The sequence below is a fragment of the Astatotilapia calliptera genome, chromosome 23 (genome assembly GCF_900246225.1).
Source record: "Astatotilapia calliptera chromosome 23, fAstCal1.2, whole genome shotgun sequence".
Classification (NCBI taxonomy): Eukaryota; Metazoa; Chordata; class Actinopteri; order Cichliformes; family Cichlidae; genus Astatotilapia; species Astatotilapia calliptera.
In genome coordinates, this window is record NC_039323.1 from 32,378,008 (window position 1) to 32,391,424 (window position 13,417).

A 13,417-nucleotide genomic window follows, 5' to 3' on the forward strand; every position below is an offset into this window, starting at 1 on the left:
TTTTTTGTTTCCCAGAGAAATAATTGCTGTCCTTTGCCTTTGTAGGTCAGCTCCATTTGTTCGCTGTCTATTCCCCGCATCCCCAGCAGGGAAGCCACATTTGCAGCTTACAGATGACAGAATAGTGCCGCAGCCACTTATGGAGACGTGTGTGCCTGATTGTACAAGTCACAACTCTGGGGCAACATTACATCTAGTTAAGTAACAGAGAGTGTAGGTAGGTGTGTGTGTGTGTGTGTGTGTGTGTGTGTGTGTGTGTGTGTGTGTGTGTGTGTGTGGTGAGGAAAAAGACCAAGCAGGAGCTAACAATCTCAATTCCTGTGGCAAAATGAAAAAAAAAGGGAAAAAACGAAAGACAACAGAAACTGAATAATCTAGTGATGACTCCCGGGGAGACATCTGAACTCGTAAAAACAAACAAACAGAGGGAAGGAAGGGAGGAATATCTGTCCTTCACAGAGACGTCTGACATAAAAATGCTCTCTAAGAGCTCAAAGTGAGAAGTTAACAAAGTCTATTGAGCATGACTCATGACAAAACAGCTAGGCTGAGCTTTGCTCCTAACAACACGGAGCCTCAAATTCAAGGAAAACTGTGGATCTTATTCATTAAAACACCCTTTGATTTCCTTCAGATCCACTGTGCGACGCTTTCAAAGCTGTGCTAATTAGTACTGTCGGTTCAGCACAGAAGAGTAGAGGTAAAAGTAGAGGGAACTGCTGGCGTTTGGTATCCCAGTGTGCAACTTTAATCTGAATTTATTATCAATCAAAGAAGACAATTTATAACGGAGCCACGTGTGGCTGTGAGCACATCAGTGCGTGTCAAAGATAATAAGGACAGAAAAATGTTTTTCGCCGCTAAAAAGAAACAGGAAAAAAAAACAAAGTGAAAAAAATCAAGTCATATTTTTTTCAAAGTAACAAAATTAAAGGTATTGAAGTGGATGATTAGTTCACTGTGTTAAGAAATTGCTCAAAACCCTTTAAACTCAATGTAATCTTGTGACAGCGATTACATAACAGCGTAATAGTGTGTGAAAGTGAGTCCAAAAATTATTCTCCTTTAAAATGACATCCAGTGGGCTGGATCGTCTTCGGCTGGGCTGATTCTAGACCCCGGGCCTTATATTTGACACCTAACATGTGAAACTGGGTTTAATAAAATTATTGTTTTTATATTAGTCGGTTAGTCACCACCCTCACCCCGTTTAATCTGCTAGTACATTAGTTGCCAAAAACACCACAGTCACAAAGTCAGCAGTAGCAGCGGCTCTTTAAAATGACCGTGTAAGTACCTTGTTGCTGGGGCAGGTTTTGGCTCTGTGGGCAGTTATAGGGCAGCGTGCTGACAGGCGGCCGGTAGTGCTGCTGCTGCTGCGTGCTGGAACAGTGTGGGTGGTGGGTTGAAGAGCAGTAACACGAGGACATCTGCGAGAGACGCAAAACACAAATTCAACAAGCGCGTGACGCATCAGCGGTCCCATTTGAATTGACTTCACAGCAGGAGGAGGAATGAAGGATTAGTCATAAAGCTGGTTTTCACTGCAGGAGTGACTCATCATGACAAATTAGCACATTCTGAGACGCCTCTGGACAAGACGGCGGGATTTTAGCTGTGCAGCTGTTAGCTGAAGTCCGTACCTGTTGGACAGGCTGCTGGATGTAGGTGTGCTGCTGCAGGAGTGGCTGGTTCAGGGCGGATCCGGGAAAAGCAGCATGACCCAGGGCGGAGCTGGGATATGTGTGATTTTGGGCCGGGGTTGGGAGTGGGATGGGCTGACCCTGCAGCACCCCCGGGTGTCCTCCTGATGGCCCTGCCACTATGTAGCTAGCAACCTGCTGTGGAGGAGTGCCCTGCAGCACCACAGCAGAGGGGTGGTGGTGGTGGTACACAGAGGGATAGTGGCGACCGTCAGGAGCTGAAGGGCCACTGTCATTGGCTGGCTGCTGCGCCAGAGTCATGTGGCTAAACTGGGCGTTGAGAGAGTCAGGCTGCAGAGATAATTATGGGGAACACTTTTAATACGGCACAGATTAAAATCAACAATAGACAGCAGTAGATTCTCAGAGCCAGGTCACACAATTTAACACATTTATTCTGCTTATAATCTAGATCAATATACAGCTCAACCAGCGCGTTTCTAATCCAAGTGTTAAATCAAAGACATCTCATATCGACTTTCACTTTAACTAAATGCAGATAGCTCATATAACTGACCCAACTCCTCATGAGTATCAGCAGCCCAGGTCATCTCTGACATGTTGCTGGAAAAATAGTGTTTTTAGGCATGGATTATGCAGCACTAACATCTGGTGATGAATTAAATATTAATGGAACTTTCCACAGGCGTAATTAGTCACAGAGGCATGTCTTTCACTAAAACCAGGTCAAAAATGAGGTTAAGCGAATGCATGATCTATATATGTGTGTAAATGGCTCCGGCTGGATTTAGATACACCTTTCCACAACATAAGTTAGCAGAATAGTTATTCGGAGGCGTGTTGAGATCTGCTTTTCTAAAGTAATGCATAGAAAGGACAAGACGTGAACTATGAGGATGCAAAACTCCATCTGCTAATTTCATTATTTCTTTTTTTTTTTTTTACTTTGATTTTTATTAGGTTATGTTAACATAATTTCATTATTTCTATGAAATAAGATAATTCACAGACTACCAAAATATAAATACATTTGAATCAATATTACTGATACAAAAGGCACATCAATACAGTATGGAGACCTGGGTCTAAGGAGAGCTCAGAGGACTTCTTTAGCACAACCCAAAACGAGTGGATTCTTTTTTCATTTTGGACATTTGTGTCAGATTTTAATGAACTAATCCAACTGCTCAGAGAAGAAGCCTATAAATAAGCTCTTAATGAGCCAGGTCTGACAGGAGATGGAGCGGGGGAAGAATAATAACATGGAAGAAGGAAGTTCGGTACCACAGTGTATTGTTGGTTAGGACAGACGGGCAGGAACTGAGAAGGAGGAAGAGGAGGAGGAGGAAGAGGATAAGAAGAGACCATTGGGTTGTGGACAGGCTCAGAGGGCGGCTGGAGAGGAGGACAGATCGGCTGAGGAGGGAAGGGAAGAAATGGACAGAAGGACAGGAGACAAGATTGGACGGAGGATGTTAGTAAACTGGTGGGGCTCACTAGCGTTCCTTCACATATTTGTAATATATTTTGTAGGTTGGATTTACTGAAAGCTAACACTAGCTCAGTCTCACACAAAGCCAATATTAGCTCAGGCTCAAATAGTGCTACACTCCACTGAATGCTAAAGTTATCGCAAACGTGGGTAAAGTAGCTAACACATAGTTAATGTGCTAACATGCAATTAGCCAGACTTTTTATAAGAACTATACTATGTAGCTGGACATGCTAATAAATATTCTGTTTAATCAGTTTGTTAAAGTTTAGTTTTGTTAGTTTAGGACATGGTTTAGTGAAGCCCCATGTCTACACTCTGAGTTAGCGAGGTTAGGAAGCAGTTAGGAAAAACGTGGAAACTGGTTTAAATGATAGAAAAATCCCTGAAAAACAAAATACCGCCCACTGACCTGGGAGTGAAGGTGATTGGTTGGCTGTTGCTGCACTGTGGCGGGAACTGGCTGCTGTGGGGGTTTCCCCTGCTGTTGGATCCTGCCAGCAGCTGGGGCAATGCTGGCTGGGTTATAAACTACAGCGCTGCCATCAGGATGGATGAAAGGCTTGCCTGTCAAATTTAATTCATAAGAGACCGAAAACCACTGTGATGCGAGCGTTTCTCACACACAAATAATTCAGCTTCATGCAAAGAGGATAAAAAAAAAAACAAAAAACTTGAATGATGACAGTGAAGGACACACCCCGACGGGTCCATGAGGGGAGAGTCAACAGGAAATAACGACCTTGGCAGCGTTTGAAGATCAGTTCGGAGACCAAAAAGTACACAACTGCGCGTTGGGCCCGTGATGCATATTTACAGATTTCTCCCATCTGTTCGCTGCATTTTGATCAGCACGCTTTGGTCTGACTACTAATTTGACAGACAAACCGAGTGCAAGCCCGTGCCAACCTGTAATTCTGTTCCAAAGTTATGAATTTTCATTTGGAAAGCAGCAAATTACAAGATGGGGGATCGTATTTTTGGATCGTTTAATTTGCAGTAGACTGTGGCTGGATCACCACACTTATGAAGACACAGGAATCCTTTTTAAAAAGTCATTTCTGATTTTATCCAATAAGAATACAGAGGCTTGGCATCACCCACCTGTGTGTGGGTTGACCAGAACGCTGCCAGGTGGTATCCCTGAGGCTTCCAGCGGTAACAGGTAATAGTTTGCTGCGTCTGTAGCTGGCGGCGGCTGTGACAGGAGGCTCTTGGTCATCTCAGGGTGTCCGGCGCCTCTGGCGTCAGCAGCAGGATGGATTAAAGGTGCGCTGGGAACGTTGGAGCGGGAAGAGGTTGAGACTGGGAGAGGCAGCTGGGGGCGGGACAGCGAGCTGGACGAGGAACCGACGCTGCTGCACGATTCTGAACCTGAGGAGAAGCGGAACAGAGGGGTGATTATCCTCTGCCTCTAGATTTTCCCACAGCGACTCAAACTTGTCGCTTTTGTGCTTTCGTTATTCATGTGGGAGGAGAAGAGCCTATGGTGATAATGAAACACGGGAGGATATTCGCAGTCATGCCTCTTGCCATTAATGCAACCTCTCCTGTGGTAGCATTGCATTGCAGTCTCTTGAGGCAACTGTTGATTGAGAAACTGGTAACTCTGCACCGTCTGTGATGGATCTCTCTCTGTATAATTAACGAATGTTGTGCAGAATGGTGAGCGCGCGAAGGGGGTTTAGGGAGGAGGGACTGACACTCCAATCTGGTGTTTAGGATTTTAGCTGGCCGAGTTTAATATTGTTCCCATTAGAAAACTTGTTAGAGGACTTTCGCGGAAGGAGGAGAGCAAGAATAGCCTGTAGTTAAGATTAAATTTACATTTAAAGAGCTTGAAACAAAATAACAATATCACAGGCTTCGAAAGAAGCGGTATTTTTATGTGCTTTAAACACACACACGGTGGGACCTAATCCATTTTAAAGTAACAACAATAACACTACACAGATATGCACCATTAACGCAAAATTACCAAACCATCATCGCTGATGCTCACATTTATTTGTATTTGTCATGCAAATCGATTGTTATTGCAAAGCTCGATTGTGCAAACGCGGGTAAACATTTCCAGCCTTGCGACGTGTGGATTATACCTGAAATACCTTGAACATCCAGTACAGTTGAGCGTTGTTGTCCAATCATTTTTTAAACCTCACTGAAATGTGTGACACTTGCCAAAATGCCAGCTTAATTACCAGACGATGGCTCTTATTAGCCATCCTTTGCTGCAGTTTCACGGCCCGATGTCGTTTCATATAGTTTCGCTCCAACGCGGCCATAAAAACCTGAAGACGGCCTCCCTGCACCGAATCCCCCGCAGAGCATACGCAGTAGCAGGTGACGTTACCGTTTGTACCCGTGTCTGCCATCATGAGGCAAACTGAACTGATCACGTCGGGCTCGAGGCCGTTAAATATTGAACAACTCTGACTTGAGCACCAACTGAGTCTGAACACATGTTGTCAGAGCTATGAAAATGGGAAAAATGGCATGTGTGGCAGAATACTAGTTACTGCATTAGCATAATGAGCGATGACAGCACCTTACATTTCTTTCAGTGTCATTATATCTTTGTGTTTGTGTAGCATATTACCACCAAATACACCTGTCACAGTGGCTCAAGTCTGTGCTGTTGCAACAACATTTCAGGCCATGGTGCAGAGTTAATGCGGCTGTAAAGATCAAACATATTCTGTAACCTAATGTAGAACAACAGATCATCCTTCACAAGCTGTTCACATGGTTTCTACGTAAACGTCTAACCCGCAAACATATAAATATAGATTTTTAGCAGAGTAGAAAAAGCAAATGACCTCACATTTGTTTCCGTGGATGTTTTCCACCACTGGATTCAGAAAACACATCATAAATAATAAGTTGTGTTCGTGATTGCGAGTAAGAAACGGATAATTCTGTCATAACTCAGTCAGAAAAGCTGAAAACCCCCCAAAAATTTTTTTTAGCTTCAACAATACTAAAGCTCCTTTTTTCAGGTGATCTGTGGCAGTGAAAGCTTATTTGAGAGTGAAAGACAAAGGCAGAAGAGAAAGGCAGCACAGGCGAAAATGTCTCCTCGACTGTGAAAAATCACACGATTTAAGGAAAACTGGGGGGAAAAGAAGCAAGAACAAAATGGAGAGCAGAGGTCGCCCAAGGACTGCTGCTTGTTACTGAGATAAAGAAGACAAGCCTGTAATGCAGAACATCTCATCGCAGCCAATCGGGTTACAAATGGATCGTACTGTGGAGTAAGCACTTGCGGTTGAGGAGCAGCCTGAACTTCATCTCGGTGACACGGCACTGACACTTCCCTGTGCTTACACTTATACATTATGCAGTAACTCCTCACTGTTCGCTTTTCCACTGCTGCTGCACCACATTTAAAGAACCTCCTCCATCACCAGGTTGATGTGCGGTAATTAGTTTTGACAGCTGTCCGGCTGCGCTCGCCCCGCAGACTTTTATCGACCGCGGCGGGACGACAAACATTCCTTCTGATGAGAGCTCAGGTTCCCCCCCCCACCCAAAAAAAGCGAGCATTTTGCTTGAAGCTCTTCTGCTACTTTCTTATTTCTGTTTCTCATTTACCATCTAATTAGTGAATCCTTCCTCCTCATGCTGTGACAGAGTTTCCTCTCCTTCGTCTGCACGACTGCATGAATAAATTAGATGCTCGCTCGCTAATGAGACAAATCCCCCATTAGTTTCATTTAGAACAAAAGCCATCAATCACATAAAAATCTACATCTGATTGAATGTCCCTCCTCAAAAATCAGTTCATTAACAGTCTGTCGATAACAGAATAATGAGAGCTGCACTTCATTCAAGCGTTTTACGTTCAGACTGCACCGTCGTTCCATTTCAAACCAAGTGAGGACGGTCTGCACCAATATGTCGGCTGATATCAGCTGTTACGACTCGTACTGTATATTTATAGCTAATTCTGCACTAACAGGTTAAGAATAGCTGAAACTATTTTTTTAAGGATGATTTCTTAATATCAGTGGTGGTAACTGCCCAAATTGTAAGAAATAATTAATGGTGTGAACACCATACTGTGAACACACCACTGTTAGGAAATATCTGTGTCCACAGTGTCTATCAGTACTGGACATCATCTGAACACCGTGCTGCTCGGCTGCCTCTTGCCTGTTTTCGAGAGCCTCCCGGTGCTCTTGCTGCTGGCTGTGCTATCCCCTCTGACGAGGACGGGGGAAATGCCGCTGAAGCTGCTGGCCTTGGTGATGGCGGGCCGCGGGGCAAGTCGGTTGGAGCTGTCCGAGCTGTCGGTGCTGCTCCAAGGCCGGGGCTCGCCGTGTCGCGGCAGCGCTTCTGTCTCCGAGCTGCTCTGCCGGCTGGCGCCAGACTGGCCGGCCCGTAACCTGAAAGGCAAGAAAGCATACATTTTCAAAATATGTTATCATCATTTATTTCTACGTCTGTGATTAGGACGCTTGTACTTAAAGGGCTTTTTTTTTTCACCCTTACATACTGGAAATTGCCCCAAAATGGTTTATGAGCCGTCAAAAATGATTCCCAATCATTTTTCTTGTTGACTGATTGAGGATCAACTATTGTTTCAGCTGGAAAAGTTTAAAAAAAAAAAGTCTATTTTTGGTGTTTGACATGTTACAAGATGACTGGAGACTGTAACAACATATCGGAGCAGTCCAGCAAGCCTGTGTCTACTCCTAACAACAACCTGCACAAACTCCTAAATATACGATCACTTAAAGAAAGAAAAAAAAAAAAAAGAAAAGATCTGGTGTTTTCATTTTGGGGGGAAAAAAATGTTTTTGCGGTTTAATTGGCCGTTTGTTGGTGTGAATAGGCTGTCCCACATGAGGAGGTCTGGGCAGAAAATCCAGTTAAACAGGAGCTTTCTCCAGCAGCAAAAACAAATCCTCACATCAGCAGTCCTGTTCCTGAGCGAGCCGATTAAGACAGACAGCGACTCAAAGGGTTTTCTCTGGAAGGAGCTCAGACGTATGTGTGCGAGGATGGGTGTGTGTGTGTGCGTGTCTGTGTGTGCGGACCCACCTGAACATTTGCCGCCTCTGTTGGGTGCTCATGCATGCGTCTTCATCCTGAGCACTGAAGGGAGGAGAGAAGCATTTCAGAGAGCAGGCGCTGACAAAAATGAGCCATCTACCATTTTAAAACGTGGCAGGGCTGCCTCTAATTGCTGCTCTGACAGGAATACTATAAAAGTGATTGAACTTCTGTTAAAGTAGCGGCTTTTCTGAAGAGCTCCAGTTCCCCTTTATAGGATGAAATCAGCCCTACCTTGCCCAATTACCTGACAATTCATCATCCGCGTTAGCCAGACACGGCTTTTGGGGGAATATTTCTATTTAATGAAATGTGGCGGAACGTCAGCGATCATGTGATTAATGCCATTTCACTACTTACCTTCTATCCAGTATGAAGTGATCTCCCTGCGAGTGAAGAGGGAAATTACTGTCAATAATGTGGAAGAAAAGCCAACTCATCTCTACTGAAAGATGTTTTATATTTATGAAAATTCTCTGTAGTATTGAACAATTTGTCAATAACTGTGTTAACAAAACGTGCCATTGCACTGTGGGCTCCAAAGCATGCATGTCTACCAATAAATCTGACTTCTTCACAAAGATGGAGGGCCTTGAAAAATCGGAGTGCACCCCCCTCCGTCTATAATTTCAAAAATCCTGCCGTGGTAATTGTTAGCAAGAAATCTAGTGAATTTGCACATGAATAGAAATGACACAAAGATTTGTGCAACATGGCCCCCACCACACCCCCCCACCCTCAACCCCTCCCCGCCCCACTCCGCCTACACAAACAGCTCTCACATCATGTGCAAATATCCTTTCTCTGGCTCGCTGGTACTCCTCCTCCCTCTCCTCCATCGATTTGCTCCTCTTGTCAGCTTTCAAACGCATTCGAATCTGGCAAGGACACACACACACACACACACACACACACACACACACACACACACACACACACGCACACACACGCACTTCTTTAACAGCTATGTCAGGGACGCCAGATTGTCCCACTCTTACCAACATGTCAGAAATGAAAGTGACAGCTTGGTGGAGGAAAGAAAAAGAAAAGAAAAAAAAGAAAAAACACCTACCGTGCTGTCTTCACGATCAAAGCTGGAGTTGTCTCGTTTGAGAATGTAGCGTTTCTGAAAATCGTCCGCCCTGTCATCCTTGATGTGCTCGGAGAATTTCTGATCGGGTCTGTCGGTGGGGGGAATTCGCAAGAGTTTTAGTGGCAGCTTAATTTCGGGCGGATGCTGACAGCAACATATGTTAGCAGCGCGGCAAATCAACTTATCTCTCGACTGATTGAAACAGCTTATGGCTGCAGAAATTCGCCACCAATTAACCTGCAGAAATATCACATGTTGTAGAAGAGCGATCCCGCTAACGTTTAGTTACCAATAGAGCAGGGCGATATGATCAAAAACATTTATCGTGATATACATTTGAAAATTTGCGATAACGATATAACTGACGATATAATTGACACCAGAGAAAATACTTTACAACTCCACAACTTTATTAGTGCAAAAAAACCAAAACCCATCAATGTATTTTCACTTAAACAAGCAGCTGTTTTTTATGTGTTATGTAAAACATTAACAGTGCAAATTCCTTGCTGACAGTTTAACCAAAAGGCATTTCCAGTGGAAACTGGCCGACAGATCCTCAGCATAACCATGTATAATATCTACAAAACTTAAAGAGGTTATATACACACAACACGGTAATATTATGTTGAAGCACAGTACGTATCACTCCGCGAGGCTCCAGCCTACGGTAGCCGTAATGCTCCGACAATCCATCAAGCAGTGCGGGTTCGTAGCTTAGCAAAGTTGTACTAAGACATCTGACAGATTTTTGAGCGCTGTGTACGTAAAATCGTTTCGAGGTCAGTAAACACAACCAGAATTCATACATAAGGCACACGGGATTATAAGGGGCACTGCCGATTTTCAGAAAATCAAAGGACTGATTTTAAGTAGAGATGGACCGATCCGATATTACGTATCGGTATCGGTCCGATACTGACCTAAATTACTGGATCGGATATCGGAGAAAAATAAAAAATGTAATCCGATCCATTAAATATCACGAAAGCACCTCACAAAACTTGCAACACGCCGTAACTCACCTCAGAACGTTAGCACGTCGGAGCAGTATGCATCACGTGATAGAGCGGCTGTGGCATGCGGGACCTGTCGGTGGTCTGGATAGCATTTGGAGCTTCGCTAGCAACCCAGCATTTCATCTCCGACAAAGTTATCCCGAGAGAAGTAAAGCAAGTGTGTAAGTCCATCTCTGAATGTAAAGCATTCCTGCGTTAAGCTTAACAAGCGATATATGGAGCGACTGCCTCTCCTGCTGCTACTTCAATCATGAAACTGCTTAACGATCAGCTGATCGGCTTTTCTGTCGCGAGTCCGTCTCTCTAGTTTGTTTTTGGCCCACTTTGCACCAGAAAGAGGAAACCAGCGGCTGAACAACAGCAGCACGTTTAAGCTTGATCAGCTATTGTTAGAATTTATTTATTATTACTTTCTACTCCAGGATCTTTTTCTATGTAGCTGACGCTGGTAACTGTGCAGGGGCGGATCTAGCAAAGTTTAGCCAGGGGGGCCGATAGGGCATTAACAGGGAAAAGGGGGCACAAAGACATACTTTTCTTTCTTATTCTCATTTAAAATGTCTAGCTTTTAATAAATAATTATCTGACACCCAAAGTTTTAATTTGATGTAAAAGGAATAGAAGTCAATTACTGTATATAGTGACTATTAAGTCTAATATATATACCCTAGTAAGCTATAGTACTTTTTCCCTTTGGGAAGGTACCATCTGTGCAGTCTGCAATTTTGTTGAAGAAAGATGTTGAATCTATTTAATATTTCTTGAAAAATAATTGATTTCTGTGCATTTTTTTCACACTGCATCAAATTAAGGTTGATTACGTCGATTAAGCATCATGAGGTGGAGCATGAGGGTTTTAAGTGTGCCGTATTTTCCAAAAAACACGGTATATAACGACGGCTCGCTAGCATGCGCTACCAAAAATAGTACTGTGATGTGTATCTGACGGACGAAAGCCAAACCAGTTCCACACCACTGAAGTTGCAGCATTTTTACAAACCAATTCTGGTTCATCCGTTTCATTCAACGATCCGCTTTCGCTCTTCTCATTCTGCGTCGCCGCCATGTGCGTATGAAAACAAAGGCACTGCGTGTGCGCGTTTTACCCATATTCTATGGCGATATTTCATTTTCTTATCGTTGCCCAACATTATACCGGTATTACCGTGATCGGTATGATATGGCCCAGCCCTAGTTAACAACTTAAATTCAAATAGCAAACACCTCCAGGACACTCACATTCTGGTGTTGGTGGTTTTGTTGATCACCACCGACTTCCCACTGGGGTCCACGTTGTGATCCATGCCGAAGTAGGCCGCCACTCGATGTAACAGCATCCTGTGGTAGGGCGTCATGGGTGGGAACTTTCTCTTTTGACTTCTACAGGTAAACACAAAGAAATTACAACATTACAATTAACACAAAAGGTCCCAACGCCAGGTTCAATGAGTGGGGGGATTAAAGCTGCATTCAGCATCCTGAATAGATGTCATTTTTGGGGCTGTTTTGCACTTCAGAGGTCACTGTGGGGACACTCAAAGCCCTCTATCTCTGGTTAAATGTGTTTAACTCAGTAAAACCAGGTGCTCTGGTGAGTTTGGTAAGGACAGGAAGTGCTTTTCATTCATTTCTTACTCATTATTGCTGATGAAATCCAAGATGTCCTGTTCCAACTTCAGCAGCATGATTCGATCCCTAGGAAATGAAACAGACAAGACCGTCTGAGAAGTCAGTATATCTTTCCATTTCTCAGGTTATCCCTCTGTCCCTCTGTCTTTACACAATGTTTACATTTTATTGATGTAGTCAAGTAGACATTAAGAATGTTAGCTAAATGCTAACACTGTAGCTAGCAGGGAAACAGTGGCTGTATTAATTATTCAAGAACACAGAATCAGTTTTCCTCTTCGTTTAGTAAAACATGAACTAATCATTTGTTTTGTTCAAAATCAATGAGCAAAATTATTTCAGCGATCTATCTTTGCTTAAATTAGAGAACAACAGTCAGTGTGGCTGAAAAGAAAACAATTCCTGATCTTTTGAAAGACCACCGTTCTGTTGTTTCAGCAAGCAAGGTACATGCTAACGCAAATCACTTATAAATGCTCTCTAAAGATTGTGTTTATTTTTCCTGCTTGTGCCTTTTCCCTCCAGAACATTTTGTTATGGGACTCTACAGAAACTCATGTTTACTGAACCCTTGTATATTTGTAACACTGAATCATGTCTCATGACTTCTGTGCAGCAGAGGAGGTTACATAAAACGGGTCAGCGTGACACACGAACTAATAACAGCTACAACGGCTTCCTCCATTTTGGACTTAGCACTGCCGAGATAGAAATCCCCAGCACAGACAAAGCTACCAATATTATAATATCTCTGCAAGTGAAAACATACGTAACATAAAACCACTGAAAGGATCACACTTCAGATTTTACATTTTGCCATGACTGGTCTGTGAGCCCCTGACATTCAATATTTAACATCAACTTTTTAACGTATCCTAAACTCACCTGGGGTTGCCCTTCAGTTTGTTGACCAGGAACTCATGGAGATCTATCCCAGTTGAATCTGTATAGTCTTGACTGGAATCTGATAAAAGGAGACACACACCCCGATTCACTGAACGAGGCTAACGCCTAACAAATCCAACCAAACTAACTTTACCAGAGTGTAATTTTCTTGCAATGAATAATAAGATACTTAAAATGATGCACTCTGTCAACTATCCAAATTAATGACAGTTAAAGAAATTTGTAATATTAATATGCAAATTAGTCACCTATTCGTGTGGGAAAACCTAAAAAGCCAAACTGCACGCCTGACACAGGAAACCACCACTGAGGGTGACATCGTTCAACGTGATGCCGTTTGATTGGTTATTAGTGGGACTGATATTTAGGAGGGGGGGGGGGGGGATCTGCTGCCAGCTTGTATGAAGCTGTGAGCACTGCCAGCATTTAAGAAATGAAGAAGTGGTCGGGTAACAAAGTTGACAATGAAAAACATGTTCCTGTGCACCAACAAAAGAATTAGACTCGTGAGTGGGAGTCGAGGGGGACGCTGGAGCCCAATCCCCTTAGTGGGTGT

General features: G+C 43.5%; 1 protein-coding gene across 10 annotated transcripts in view; it reads right to left on the minus strand.

Annotated features, from left to right (window-relative positions):
• LOC113016157 (R3H domain-containing protein 1-like) overlaps positions 1–13,417 on the minus strand; it is a 53,568-nt gene that overhangs the window by 12,547 nt on the left and 27,604 nt on the right. For 9 of the 10 annotated variants that reach the window (XM_026158756.1, XM_026158755.1, XM_026158751.1 and 6 more), the window contains 13 exons: positions 12,841–12,919; positions 11,962–12,021; positions 11,566–11,706; positions 9,287–9,395; positions 8,997–9,092; positions 8,575–8,600; positions 8,203–8,256; positions 7,312–7,544; positions 4,261–4,530; positions 3,569–3,723; positions 2,949–3,080; positions 1,644–1,994; positions 1,298–1,430 (listed from right to left, as the gene is read on the minus strand). In XM_026158756.1, coding sequence (XP_026014541.1) covers positions 1,298–1,430; positions 1,644–1,994; positions 2,949–3,080; positions 3,569–3,723; positions 4,261–4,530; positions 7,312–7,544; positions 8,203–8,256; positions 8,575–8,600; positions 8,997–9,092; positions 9,287–9,395; positions 11,566–11,706; positions 11,962–12,021; positions 12,841–12,919 — 1,839 coding nt within the window. The remainder of the gene's footprint in view (positions 1–1,297; positions 1,431–1,643; positions 1,995–2,948; positions 3,081–3,568; positions 3,724–4,260; positions 4,531–7,311; positions 7,545–8,202; positions 8,257–8,574; positions 8,601–8,996; positions 9,093–9,286; positions 9,396–11,565; positions 11,707–11,961; positions 12,022–12,840; positions 12,920–13,417) is intronic. The other variant, XM_026158759.1, reaches the window with a different exon arrangement.